The 15,438-nt window shown below is 30.6% G+C and overlaps 1 protein-coding gene across 4 annotated transcripts in view; it reads right to left on the reverse strand.

Moving 5' to 3' along the window:
- Positions 1-15,438, reverse strand: part of Ptx1 (pituitary homeobox homolog Ptx1) — an 86,760-nt gene that overhangs the window by 22,510 nt on the left and 48,812 nt on the right. For all 4 annotated transcript variants that reach the window (XM_076394250.1, XM_076394253.1, XM_076394251.1 and 1 more), the window contains one exon: positions 1,371-1,606. In XM_076394250.1, coding sequence (XP_076250365.1) covers positions 1,371-1,606 — 236 coding nt within the window. The remainder of the gene's footprint in view (positions 1-1,370; positions 1,607-15,438) is intronic.

The following is a 15,438-nucleotide window of genomic DNA, read 5'->3' on the forward strand; positions in this document are numbered from 1 at the left end:
ATGTTAAAGAAAATTTATTTATAATTATTTAGAAAAGGCTAGATTAAAATGAAGCTGGTTGTATGTGTACCACATGAGTTAAATAAAGAGAAACTTTTGGACCGAATTTCCATCTATGAATCGCTGTTAAAATGTAACAAGATCGAATATTATTAAACATAAAACCAAGTTAAGCAAAAACTGTTATGTTCAAAGCACAGTTACTTTGATGGCCAGGTCAGGATTACGGTCAGGAAGATTATTCCGTACTTTGAATGGGATTGGCAAAGCGGCAAACCCCATGCGCGGAACATGTCGTATGAACAATTGGTCTGTCTGAAGAAAGCAATCGCTCAAAAAGGGGCAATTTCTGTCACTAGGATAAAAATTAAGTTTCATCAAGACAAGGCCAGGCCATATACATAGATAGCAACTCGCCAGCAACACCTATTCCTATTCATGGCGAACCATTTTGGTGTTGAACCAAATTTCCCAAAAAAGGAGGTTCGCTAAAATCGACTATCCCAGTTTTTTTTAAATAAGGAGAAGAGCTCTTATGAAAGAAGTATAATGGAATTACTTTGAGTATGGAATAGCGAAACACATTTACTCTAAACTGGATCATTCAAGTTATCTAGAAAAGAATCACTAAAATCATGCAAAAATAATGAATTTCATTTTAGTAAACTTACTATTAACATGTTTTTATTTTTAGTTCACTATGGCTAATTTTGCTAGTGACGTTGCGATATATATTATTGGGCACAATAATATATATCGTGATTAATATCAATAAGTTAACCCAAGCATGAACAACACAAGTAAATGGGAATAAAAATGTAAATTATTCATATATCAATAACTATGAATAATAAAATATTGCACAGTAAAAGCTCTAATTATGTTTTACAGTGATTTTGCTGCTAAACTCCATTGTAATAAAAATAATGTTTGAAAAAGAAAGGAAAAATTTATATTACTCGTATATAAGAAATTTCTGCTCTATATGATATCGATGTCAAGTTATTTTAAGATCTATATGATATCAAGATAAGACAATTTACTCTGAAAACACTGTAGCTGTTGCATAATTTGAACTTGAATTGAAATAGAAATCAAACTCAAGAAAAGTAAGCTCTTTGATAGTTGTATTGTTGTGTAGTTGCCCATTGAAGTATATATATTAGAGAAACCTTTAGAGACAAGGGAAAGGCCTATGGACTAGTCAGTACTTCTTGGTAATAAGTTTTGAGTCATTGTAAAGACAAGCAATAAGTTAGTTTTATTAGTAATATATATATAGTACAAAATATATTTTTGCAATATTCTTGAAAGGTAGTACTTATTCCATTCTGATTAATCTCCAAATGTATTCTTATTTTGACACTCACCCTAACTCTAGCTTCTGTTAAATTGGTCCACATTGCTATTTCTTCCCTTGTACTCATATCTGGATACCGATTCCTGGCAAAGGTTGCTTCCAATTCCTGCAACTGTTGGCTGGTAAAGTGAGTTCGTTGACGCCTCTGTCTTTTCGTCTTTTTGTCGTTTTTACCATCTTCAGATTCTGGATTTTCCACGCCCACACCAGCCTCTGTCTTGATCGAATCCGACAGCGATCTACTTGCTGCAATGTAAATGAAATAATATACATTAATAAAGGTAGTGATTTTAAATTACATCAAAATAACTTATTCTATAATACATTATTCGAATGGCATTAACAGAGCCAAGAATATGTGAATTGTGATTGTTTTCAGAAAAGTTAGAAAATTTATCTAGACAATAGCTTTTCTTTATGAGCCGAGAAAACCTTCAACCCGTGAACTTGAATAAATTCTGTCTATGAGACAGCAAAGTACCGAAATGTGTCGTTAATTATACAACTGTTGAATTATTTCAGAAATTTCGAGTAAAATATGTCGAACATATATACTACGACGCCTTAAATTTATTTAAACCGCAGATCCGTCTTATAAACAAAGATTATTTTTGATACCGGTAGCTTTGCCACGGATTTAATTTTGAAATTTATCTGGCGGACATTTCTACTGGACTACATCCTATTTTAAAAATAAATAATGCTCTAAAATAATCATCGCGTCGTTTTATTCCACACTCTCTATTATTTTATCAACCAATAATATATATAGTTATGGTTTTCGAAAATGATAGAAAATAAGAATATATAAATATATGTGTTTATTTAGAATTCTTTGAAACTTATTTCTCCTATTTATATTGAAATAATAAAAAATTATTATTACTGGAAAATACTAATGTTAATTTAACCTGACCTGCGTTGCTCTAATAAAAAAAAATTCTAAGCATCAATATGATATATCAAAAAGATTACATTAAAAAATGACTGAATGCCGTATTTTGATATTTAATGAAAGATATGTAATTATTATGTGCATTATTATTTACTTCTTACTGCTTAATCTGAACCAAAAACTGGACATGGAACTATAATTTTGATTCTAGTTTATTAAGCAAAGACTTTAGTTTATACTTAAAGATAAAATACAGTAGAAATTTATTATTTCAACATCAAATAAGCTTTAATATATAAATAAGAATATTTTTTAAGGTTTATGATATAAGTTTATTGTATAAAGACTAAAATAGAAATTAAGCTCGATTAATCTTATTATAAATCCAAGATTTTAATATAGACATTCTCAAATTATATTTATTTTTCAGCCAAAATTTGAATTCTACTTAAGAAAATATATTAACTATTGAAGCTACTTAATAATAGGTTTTGTTTATAATTATAAATATAGCAATCAGTAAAGTGCTATTAATCTGAACAAGTGCTAATGGAGAAGATACCGTTGAAGACAAAACTTCCTAACTAAATGTTTTCTTGTATGTTTTCTGGGGTTTTATAGTGCATTTACCATACGCTGCCTTGTTTTACTGCCTTTTCTGTGTCGTATTTATGTTTGAAAACCAGTTTTTAACCATATTGCATTAAAATACATGATAGAGCGTTCTCATACTGTAAAATCGTAATTCATTTAGTTTTTGATTTGCGTTGGCTTTAAATTTCTTTGTTTTCGACCAATATTAACCTAAGAGTCATTTATGTCAATATTGCTATATCCATCAGTAATTGGTGTAGCCCATCTACAAGTTTTACAAAATAAAAAAGCAAATTAAAAGTTTCCTTAGCATGTGCCACAATTTGAATAAAAAATAAAAGGATTTGTGCTGCTTTACAAAATCGCTAATACTAACGGCAATTTTACAATATGATACTTTACATCAAACAGTTACGTTTGGCCTCTCGTATTTCGGAGTCTAGACATGAAACTTCTCATCATCATTAAACCATAACCGACATCCGGGGAAAGTGTCTATTTCTCAACCAACCTGCTGCTGCTGTTGGTGTTGTAGGATTTCAAACATTCTTCAATAAATTCCGCCATATTTGACGATAAACCGCCGTTGTTCTAGCCACGCACAAGGTTTGTGTCTTTTTCTATTTTTGGAACTGTTCGCTGTGTCTTCCATCCGAAAGTTCGACTTAACCACAAAGCTTTGCGAAGAATTCGTTGTTCACCTTTCATTCGATCGATATGTCCATATCGTTACAATCTACCTCGGAATACATGTCGACGGTAGGTTAAATAGGAAACATCACGTTAGGCAAAATGCAGAGTAGATTATATTCAAAGTCAAGCAACTCTACTGGTTAGTTGGAACATACTCTCAACTTTACCTAATATCAAAAAGATTGATTTATCAGTCAATCATAAAGCCAATTTGGGCCATACTAGAGTACATATATGGGGTTGCACTAAAACATCAAACCAACTAGTACCCCAACCCACCCGAAACAAAATTCAATGAGACTAACCATATGAACTTTAGTGTATATGTGTATTCTTAACTTTAGCTTAAGTAGTTTAGTTTAATTTTAATCTGGGAAATACATATTGATGTGTTAATTCCGTGTTCGTATTGCTTGTGTATTAATGCAAATACAACAGAACAGTAGTAATAAACTAATTTGCATATTAAGATTAGACTAAACATGTCTAATGTAGGGTCTAATTAATTTTTAAAAAATTATTGTTGCAATCCACGTCTCTAAATTAGTTGCTCACTTTTCTTCTGACTCATAGCTTACATATGTTAGTCTGTAACAGAATCCAAGTCGTCTCGGAGCCATAAGAAAAAGTTGACAAAATCAGCGTAAGAAGGAGGCGGATTTTAGTCCTGATTGTAATAGCTGTTTTCTTCAACACTCATTATCTTAGAGAACACAAAGCTACTGTAGCTTGAACTTGAACTTGCTGTAATTGGATCCCGCTGAAATGTATAATAGCAGGCAATCCGTCAGCAGTCTGGTGTTTCGTAGTTCATTCTCAAGCCAACTATCAACATTATCTCAACTATCTGCATTATACCATAAATAATTTTAGTAGCAAACGGAGCTAGATCGTTAGAGCTATCATCAGCGAACATCAGATTGACATTATGATAATATTATTATGATATGATTACAGCCCAGTAATGGGCAGTAATCATATTGTCTGAACTTTACATTAAATCCATTTCTTTTCTTTATAATTCATACATTAACCAAAAAAAAAAAAAACATAAAAACCGACCGCCGCTTAAACATGCGAGAACGAAATAACCGTCCATCGTCACGTACGAGTTTCCCCGTTTCACCTGCAGGAATCAATTGGGAAAACTGCAACCACCGAGGAAAGATGGTAATCCGGCCGTCGTCGACAGCCTAAATAAACTTAAAAATTGAGCGTGAGCTTTTTAAAAAGCCGTGAGAAAAATATCCCCGCGCAATCGAAGCGGGCTGTCTAAAGCTGCGCTTGTTTGAGAAGCTGATTAAAAATTCGACGGCTAAGCCCCGGAGAGTGCCGACAAAGCCGATCGAAAGATTTCGCAATTATTTTTCCGTCTTTCCCTGATAGCGATCCGCGATACCAGGGGCGGTGGATTTTTTCCGGTGCGCCTTCCTTTTTTATTTTCAACGATTTATCATTTGTTTTCAAGGCCCGCGCCGATCGACGAAACAATTACTGAATTATCTCCGATTTGGTGGAGTTGCAAGTAAATAATTGCTTTTTTTAATTAAAACGCATACCCATAATCCATGTGATATCAAAGGTATATATTAAAAAAAGCGGGATATATTAAGTTATCGAATAAAAGGACCGAATAATAAATTTGATATGTGTAATGTGATCTTAGCATTAATCAGAAACAGATCTACCTTTTCTAGGCAATATTAAATATTAATAATAATAAGAGGTGATATTTATAACATTAGTAAAGAACAAACAGAGAAAAATATATTAAAAATTTTATTAAATTATTAAGTTTAATTTCATACAGCTTATAACGATAACTACTATATGAAACTGAATTTATACTAAAAAGTGATGTTAAAAGATGAGAGAGCTTCAGAATTTAATAACAATTACAGAGTAGCTGAAAACAACAAATTAAAACCAAGGTAGTGAAATATCTAATGTTAAATTGTAAACTATAATTACTAACATATAAACAACTTGGATTTAAACTAAATCAAATTTATCGATTTGTCGGACAAAAGTCGAAGTTTTCCTTAGATAACAATGCTATTCAAATCAATACTTAGCTTACGAAATCAAATTATGGTGTACTTCTAGTAAATCTAAAATAACCATTATTCGACGATTCCAAAAAAAGGATAGCACGGTATAGTCAATGCTCTGTACTACCTTTCCAACGAAGTGATACAGAACGATGCCGCTGTAGAACCCATAACGAATATAATTCAAAGTCTTAGTGTTAAAGAGTGTCAATGTACCGCAATAAACTTGCCAATAAGTTCAAATGTGACTAATAGCAGTGAAGTGCGCAGGGGAATATAAATAAAGAAAAACGATTATCGAAAACGACATGGATTCCATGGTAAAATTTCCAAATCATTTTAAAATTATCCAAATATCGACTATTTTTCGCTTCCTCACGAGAAGTAACGTTCAGAATATAAATCGACATCGACTGAAACAAGTAGTAGCTGAAAATGTTTAATATATCGGCGGGCACCAAATGTTCTTAATGTTGCAAAACCACTTGAGCGCTTTTTCAATCAAATAACTAGAGTTTATACTTGATTTAACAAGAAAAGGCAGTCAATTTCAATTTGTACAGAATTCCCATGATGCCTTACCTTGAGATTGAACATTGAGATTTAAATTTTGAACACCCCTTATTACACTTTATAAGTTATTTTAGTAACTCATTTAACCATATTAATATTACATGTTTCTAAAATACATTCTAGTAACATCTGAAATTATGTAATGAGAATACAAAATCACTAATGCTTAAAAATGATGTAGCTAACCGGATTATTATTATGCGACGTTTAAATTGAAAAAATTAATATTAATCAGCTGATTTTTCGCTTTTTTGTTATTTGCTACTTATTTGTACTACTAAAATTTAGCAATTATTAATTACCACCAACATATAAACATCTCTTAATTTCTATCGATTCCTTACAGAAAAATACATTCAGGACAATTTAGACTTGGATTAAGCAACTATACACTATTTTTTTAATAAAACTATTTTTTTTTATGTTCGAATTAAACCAATATAAAATATTTTTCAAATATTCAATTTAATAGCCGTAAGAGTTTAGTAAATATTTTAAAAATATTCTAATATTATTTAGATTTGGATTAAGCATCTGTGTATTATTTTTTTAAAGCAATTATTTTTTTTTAGTTTTCGACTTAAACTAATATAAAATGATGTTGAAATATTAAACTTAAGGCCCTTAAAAGTTTAGTAGATATTTTGAAAATATTTTAATATTATTTTTTTACTAAATAAAATACCTATTCCAACTTTGAGATGTATAAGATTAAGCATAAATGATGTTTCCAAAAACAATATAACTGAAATGTAAATGAGTAGTCCATAGAGTATAAAGAGCTTAGTATAAGCTTAATAAAAATATGCATCATAATCACCAATAAAAATGCAAAATAATAAATATTTAATTAAACAAAATAAACATAAGGTTGTTTTTAAATAGCAGATAACATGTTTTACGTTTCTGCATAAATATAAATAACACAGGTATAAAAACTCTATTATATAATAATAATAAACTTTATTTTTTCCATATTACTAAGATCTTCAATCAATGTTTATTCGACCTGAATGTACTATTTTATGTGTATTTTAAGTCAGGGTCTTCAGCATTAAACTTACAAACCCAACTGAGTTATTGACGTGACTGAGATGGTTGCTAGTTGTCATATTTGCATATTTTACATTCCTGTTTTTAGATAAAATAATGAACTAATAACACATAAACTCCTAGTGGTATTCGAACCCATTACTATGACTCCGCTAGAACCATTCAGAATACCAAGTTAAAATTTGTGTCTGAAAATATATTAAATATTAAACTTATTCAGACTTCTAAGAAATGTATTCAACTTCACTCTGATTGGGGCAATTTGGAACTTATTTAATATGAACATGGTTTACAATTTTTCTAACAGATTGCTATGGTACTTTCTTCATGGTGGTTGAAACATAAAAAAAACAACAACTGTGAAATTTATAAATAATATTTTGCCAAGCCAAATAATTAATGATAAAATAAATAAATCAAGTATTTTTAAAAATCCAATAAAGACACATTCTATAATGTTCTAAATATACCAGTGAAACAAATGTCTAACTCTACAATTGTTAAAATATATTTCCGTTAGTAAGAAAGACTTATTTACACAGATATACATACATATCTTAACATTGCTATATATTTGTTAAAACAAATTACTCATTGGCCTAGAATTTAAATTTAATCGAATCTAGGTGCTTACTATAATATATAATATATAATATATAATATATAATATATAATATATAATATATAATATATAATATATAATATATAATATATAATATATAATATATAATATATAATATATAATATATAATATATAATATATAATATATAATATATAATATATAATATATAATATATAATATATAATATACAATATATAATTAATAACATAAAATATAATATAATGAATATACTTTACAGTAGTATATTTATAAAATTAGATACTTCCATGTATTTTGATCAGTTATGTATATTGTAAAACAGCCTAATCTAACTTTAAAATTCGATGGTTTCAATATTTCTCTGCATAAAACATAATATGTCATTATTGTTTGATTTAATTAACAATATTTATTTCCGAATTCCAATCAAGTAATTTTAGACACCTATGGGGAACTTGTGATTCTGGTTTGAGTAATATAAAAGTAGTAATTTTGATGTCATATCGACCTAGACGGTCAAAAAAATTCGAAGATTATAAATTGCAAGACTTATAGTAACTTAGTCGTTGATAAATCAACAGTTTTCAGGCATCACCAAAATCTAATTGTAGCTTAGATTACGAATGTATTGAGCCTGATTAACGTCCCTGTTTCTTTGCTGATCAGGCAAAAAAGAAGAGTCTTCTGTATTGTGGCTGGCGATGGGAGGAGAGCCATCCATACAGATACAGATGCGAAATATTTATAGCAATAAAGTATTGCTGTTATAAGGCGAGATTAGCAAATGTAGTATATTACCAGCTTCTCAAACTGAATGAAAATGTTACTGCAGATATCTACCAACGTCAGTGGAACAAAATAAACCACATATTGTTTCAAAAAAGAGCAGAAATGGCTAGTAACCTAGCTAAAGTCACCCTCTTGCATGACAACGCTGGACGTTACATCAGTTAAAGTTGTCAGGACTATACTGCAGATAGGAAAGTTCTTCCACATCCAACGTACTCGCTAGATATAGCACTTTTTGATTATCACTTGTTGAGATCGATTGTGAATACGAATCGATGATTGGATCACCGCCAAAAAAACAACCATCGTTGTCGATACGATATCCCTACGTCACCTCTAAGTCGGTAAAAATTTGTAGCAAATAATTAAAAAATATTTTGACTAAGGTGTATTATACCACTTTTTCAAGAAAATACCTTTTTAAAATTCAAAAATGATCAGAATATAAGCGTCCACCTAATATGTTCCATTAAAATTAAAAATACATATCACTTCATTTCAACTTAAATAAAGGTTTTTATTTATACTGAAATAGAAATTCGATACCAGCTTGTTTAATATTACTGTATATTCAATGTTCCATGTAGTAGTACTTTCGACAAGAAACATTTATTTCATTGAACGGAGCTCGAAAAGACCATCGAACCGACGACATATCAAAAATGATTCGGCCGTAAAAGAGAGGACTCTCGTCGAATGGTATGAAGTTAATCTCGGCAGCAAAGAGTTCTCGTCTATTTCTGATCCGTCTAAAATAATTAGTCTGACGGCCGAGGATTAAGCCGTTTAGTGTAACTAAAATTAATTGGAAAATGAAAGAAGACAAGCTTGTTAAAAAATAGCTTCAATTATAGAATGGAATGTTAATAATATTACTTACTTAAAAGGACTTTGTAATTAATATTAATGATTACATGATACTCCTACAGCTATATATCGTTATTATACAAATTTTTACTGACATATATGTTTTTAGTTTCATTATAATTTAATACGTCAACAGAAAATTTCAGCGAAACCCATAAATAACATTAATATTAAAACCATCTTTCAGAACATATCTTACTTTTTGTGGTCCTACATAACTTATAACTTATGAAATTGTTAAATTTACGATTAACTCCCCCAAGAAAAAAATATTAATGACTAATAAAAAAATTAAATTAAACTAAAAGCAAGTTCTTGAAAAACTAGGGAATGGTTGGTTTTTTGTTAAAAATTTATTTTAATTTAACATACATTTGAGATTAACATTTTAACGTGATTTTCATACATTTTATATTAGGTGAATGATTTAATTATTATAAATTTGTTTCTATATAAGTTTCTTGTTGTCATATTTTAGACACTCATTTTTACCAACTAAGATTTATTTAGACTGAATCTACAGCTTAACATTGTCTCCAAACCACGGTCCACTGCATTAAACCCACCGACTGGTTAGTGTTCAACATAGAGATCATCTAAGAAGACATCCGGTAAGACCTGGTTACTGGCGTTATTAGGATCATTGTCGGATTTTACACTCTTGCGTCTTGAATAATCACAGTTGCAAACAATCAGAAACATAAATTTACGACCGTGCCCCAGCAGGATTTGAACCCGCGGCTATAGGAAGTATAGGAATACCGTTCTGTTGCCTTGACCAGTGCGCCAACCAAGCCGGCAAAGCAAAAGAAATTTATTTGGTATAAAAAATAGAAAATAAAAATAAATTAGAATTGGAAATATTATTCATTGCAAAGGAAATACGTAACTGAAACAAATAATAGGTGGATAGGAACAAGTTTGGTGACTACTATATGCGATAATATAGTAGTATTTCCCATCAAGAGAGTTCAAGGTGTTATAATATGTATAACTTGCCGTATGCACCGCAAAATGAAAAGTGTAAATGTAAACAAATATTATATTCCATAATTTTGACATTTCACTACATAACTTCTTCGGTATTATCTAGTTATTTAATATATACAAGCGCTAAACATGGAACGCTCGCCGAAGCTTATCGAACACTTTTAGAAAATTGATGGTGCAGATCTGCTATATCCAAATTGTTAATTTAAAAGTGGTGATTTTGATGACAATAACATAGAACTATTGGATGAAAACCCAGCTCATAGTCTCAAAGAATTTTCAGGAAGCTTAGCAGATGATGAATAAAGAAAAATAGCTATACATATTGTACGAATTTGTATCAATAATAGCTTTATTACAGTAAAACAATGAACCGAATATAATGCGTATTAATATTTCCTGTAATGGCATTAAATTCTTAGTCAGTTTATTTGTATCATTTAGCAACTACTAGCTATTTCCAATAATTAGTAAGTTTATCATAAAATACCCCCTTCTTGTCCCACCAGATTAACAGAAGAACTGTTCTGAATAGTGCTTATATAACTCATATAATGTTATTGTTAGGTAGTCTGAAATTTTGTGTCCAATTCTTTTCACAAGTAAATCATACATTTTTTTTCAAATATAACCGCAATCTCAAATACAACTTAAGACCCAAAAATCTATAAAAATTTAGTCATACACCTATTACGTATGATAAAAATAGTTTATTGCTGGCATATATATTTTATAACATAATAACGTAAAATTTGGAAAACGGATGTGATAAATGTGTGATTTATAGACATCAGTAAAGATAAAACACCCAGAGATCTACAAATAATTCATAGCATCGAAATTCTCATGACTATTTAAAACATTCACTTAAATTTGAGGAGATTACATTTTTATGGACATAAAGCATCCTAAAAAATAATAAGTTAATGGGAATTGTTTCAGATGAAAAAATAAATTTTTATTATTCTTGGTAGCAACTATGAAAATGACGTGGTAAAAGGAGAATAAACATATTTTGTACATTTTATATTTACTTTGGGCTAAAATGTATATTTATCGCGCATTAAAACAAAGAAGCAATTTAAAACAAGGCCTTTATTATTTATCCATTCATGTATGTCAAACGCCTACTGTTATCTAAAAATTGTAATCGTTTTTATATGTTCCATGATTGCAAAAATTCATGAAAATAATTTGCTATTAAGAGCAAGAAATGTTTATAATATATAGTATATTTAAATTATTTCTATTGGATATACATATATATTCTCAGTTTTAAACTCGAAGCTTTTGATAAGATTTTGAAGAACTTGAACTAACCAACTTGTAGTTTTGTGCCTCTGATTTTATTAATACATTGTTAAAAGTGTTTAACAATGATATGTTGAATAAGTTTTTTACTTTTAATAATTTTAATTTTGTCAATTTCAGTGTTATTATTTCTATCATATATTCCTAAGCTAAACAAACAGTTTTTTTTTATCTATTTTAAAATATCATGCCTAATTTTTTAGTACTCGCAGCATATATATGAAAAGTTTGTTATATAATTGATGAAACTTGTTATAAGCAAGAGCTAAGTTCTTTAATTCTAACTAGTTTGTGTTCTCTTTGACATTATATCGTCCCCAGTACAATCTAGGTTATATCAAATTAATTCGGTTCAATTCTCCACTTGTAAATTTGACTAAGTATAGTTCACAATATAAATGTTCCTTCTTCAAAATTCTTACATAGAATTAACATTAAAGGATCATCAGAATAGTTGGTAAAAAATTATGATTTGATGTTCTTCATATATACTACTGGATCATAGAACATAAACAACTATTTAGTTTTGAAGATCAGTATTTGCCTGCATAACCCTCGATATTTTATATGATATGTGATTAGGATTTGATTAAATTGAAAATCAAACTTTAAGAAATTGAAGTAGAAGCCTAACGCAATAAAATGAGAATGTTCGAATTAAACTGGTGTTATAATTTTGTTTATTAAATTGTCTACTCAATTTTTATCAGTATATTACGTAACATTTTCGATTGCAAATTAAAGTGATTGAAATACGGGCAAAAGTTTAGACGTCCAATGAAAGACGATTTGATTTTGTCGTCGTGTTAGAAAACAGGTGTATAAGTCGGCGACCGATCTTTGTATTGGCTGTCAACGGGTAGAATTTTGATTGATTTGGGCGGGTTCTGCCCAAAAGAGGTTCGGTTATCGAGCCGTCTAATTATCTCATCTTATCGCTGTTTATTGAAACGAGACCAAACGACAAAGCTAAACGGTATCGATAACGCCTCGTTACAAAGATGGATGACGATGTCGGCTTATCTAGTATGGGTTAACGTTTATTGGAAAACTGAAATTTCTTTTCGGCAAACTTTTACTTTTTAATATCCCAATCATTATCTGATCTATACTAGTTTTATTTCGTCATTAATAATTACTGAGTTGTCGTTCGACCTTCGTAGAGTAAAGACGTGTTTGGAGCGACGGTCAGTGTAATAAATTTGAAAGTGTACTACCTGTGCCACAAATGCGATTTTAAAAAATAAGTAAAAACCGTGACGACAATAACAGTGTTAAAACTGCGCGTTAAATGTTTAGTGAAAATGTGTTTAAAACGATGGTCACTGCAATAAAGTAACAAAGGTAAAATTTTGGGGGCTGTTAAGGGTCGGAGGTGCATCATCTGTACCACAAATGCGGCGTTATAACGGTTCTGAAACAAATACCGGTACTGAAATTTTTGTAAAAACGTGAATTAAACTATTCATTAAATAAAAATGATTAATAGAGAGAACCAGAGACTAAATGAGATGGAAACACAATCCTCAACGTCAGGTGAAGCTTATCTGGCACAACAGAATCAAATCTTTTGTCAAGAAAACCATAAGAGAACGCAAAATGAGCAAGCTCTCTATAATGCGTATATTAACGAAAAAACAGCCCGACGGAATCTGGAAATTGCACTAACAAATATGCAAAAACAATTAGATGCACTACAACTCCTAATAAAAAACCAAAACACATACAATCCAACTAGCATTCCCGTAGTGAACCAGTGCACTGAAAACAAATTGCCTGTAAACTATGAAACAGACGAGGAAGAATTGCAAAAAGAAGTAGGCTGGATAACAGTTAAAAGAAATAAGAAACGAAAAGCAAACTATACACCTGAAGCTTCACCACAACAACCAAAAACCATTAAAGCACAAGAATTGAATAAAGAAATAAAAGTGCCGAGACCACCTCCAATTATAGTAAGTAATGTCACAGACTTTGACTTGCTATATGAAACAATGAAAACAAATAATATACTATTTAGAGCAACAACATTAAACAATGGACAAATCAAATTAAACGCCGAATGTCGTAAAACTTTTACGAAAATTGCTGAGTGCTTGGAATTCCTAAAATTACAATGGCACTCGTATGAAGATAAGCAAACCAGAGACATTAAAGTAATGGCAAGAGGGCTTCCACCGACAGCTAAAACTACTAAAATAGTGGAAGAGTTAATAAAAAATGGACTTAAATGTACTGACGTCACAAATATCCTGAAAAAAGAACGAAATAAAAATAACAATGGAGAAATAGTTGTCCAGAAGAAGCCTTTACCACTGTTTATGTTATCATTCCAACATAACACGGACATAAAAGCAATTTATGAAATTAAACAAATTCTAGGAGTCGAAGTAAAAATAGAACCTCTTAGAAAGGCAAATCTTGTGCCACAGTGCAAGAGATGCCAATTACATGGACACACACAAAAATTCTGTAAAAGGGAACCAAGGTGCGTAAAATGCTCAGGAAAACACATCACGGGAGAATGCAAAAAACCCAAAGGAACAAAAGCGAAATGTGCGAATTGCAATGAAGCGCATCCAGCAAGCTACAGAGGATGCGTAGTTGCGAAAACATTCCAAGAGAGAAGAAATAAAATCAGTCAGGCTAAAGAGCAAAAAACAGTGACTCAAAATAAACAACCAAAAATGTACAACGAAGTCAACGATGAAATGACCTATGCTCAAAGCATAAACCAAACCGCTCAAAAAGAAACAAAAAAAGAAGACGTTACAACCAACGAACTGCTATTGAAACTTATAGCAAAGCTGGACAACCAGGAAAAGATTATTGAATCGTTTTCTGAAAGATTACTTAAACTCGAAAACAATAGGGCGGTGGCCTCAAGAACTAAAAATGGCAAGTAAAGACATCCGCATCGCAATTTGGAATGCTAATGGGATTCAGAAACATCACGCTGACCTACAAGTATTCCTAGAATTGCAAAAAATAGATATTTGCTTAATATCTGAAACCCATTTGACAAAGGAATCCTTTATTAAATTTAGAGGATATTACTTTTACCACACCATTCATCCAGCTAACACAGCAAGAGGAGGAAGTGCAATAATAATAAAAAATAATATATGCCATCATCAAGAACCCGGACTCAGTTTAGCAGAAAATCAGGTAACGGCAGTAACTGTTATATCTAGCAAATACAGGGTTACATTAGCTTCCATATATAGCCCTCCAAGATACAACCAAAAAAAAGAAAATTACTTGAATGTTCTAAACAACCTAGGAGAAAAATTTATAATCGGTGGTGATTTCAATGCTAAAAATACAAGATGGGGATCTAGAATGACGACAACTAAAGGTAATGAATTACATAAAGCAGCTGCTGAGCTAGGGTGCAGTTACATGTCGACAGGAAAACCTACTTATTGGCCTACCGATCCAGAGAAAACTCCAGACCTGTTAGACTTCTTTATAGCTAGAAACATAACCACTAACTACATGGAAGTTGAAGAAAATTTTGACTTAAGTTCAGATCACACACCTGTGATTTTGACGCTGAGTGAAAACATTATAAGAAAACAACAAAATCCAACATTAACCAACAAGAGGACAGACTGGGAAGGATTTGTTGAAGAAATAAACAATCGAATTCAACTAAAT

Source organism: Rhynchophorus ferrugineus, unplaced genomic scaffold (assembly GCF_030347505.1).
Source record: "Rhynchophorus ferrugineus isolate W39M unplaced genomic scaffold, kcgeb_rfMv2 rfM2, whole genome shotgun sequence".
NCBI classification, from domain to species: domain Eukaryota; kingdom Metazoa; phylum Arthropoda; class Insecta; order Coleoptera; family Curculionidae; genus Rhynchophorus; species Rhynchophorus ferrugineus.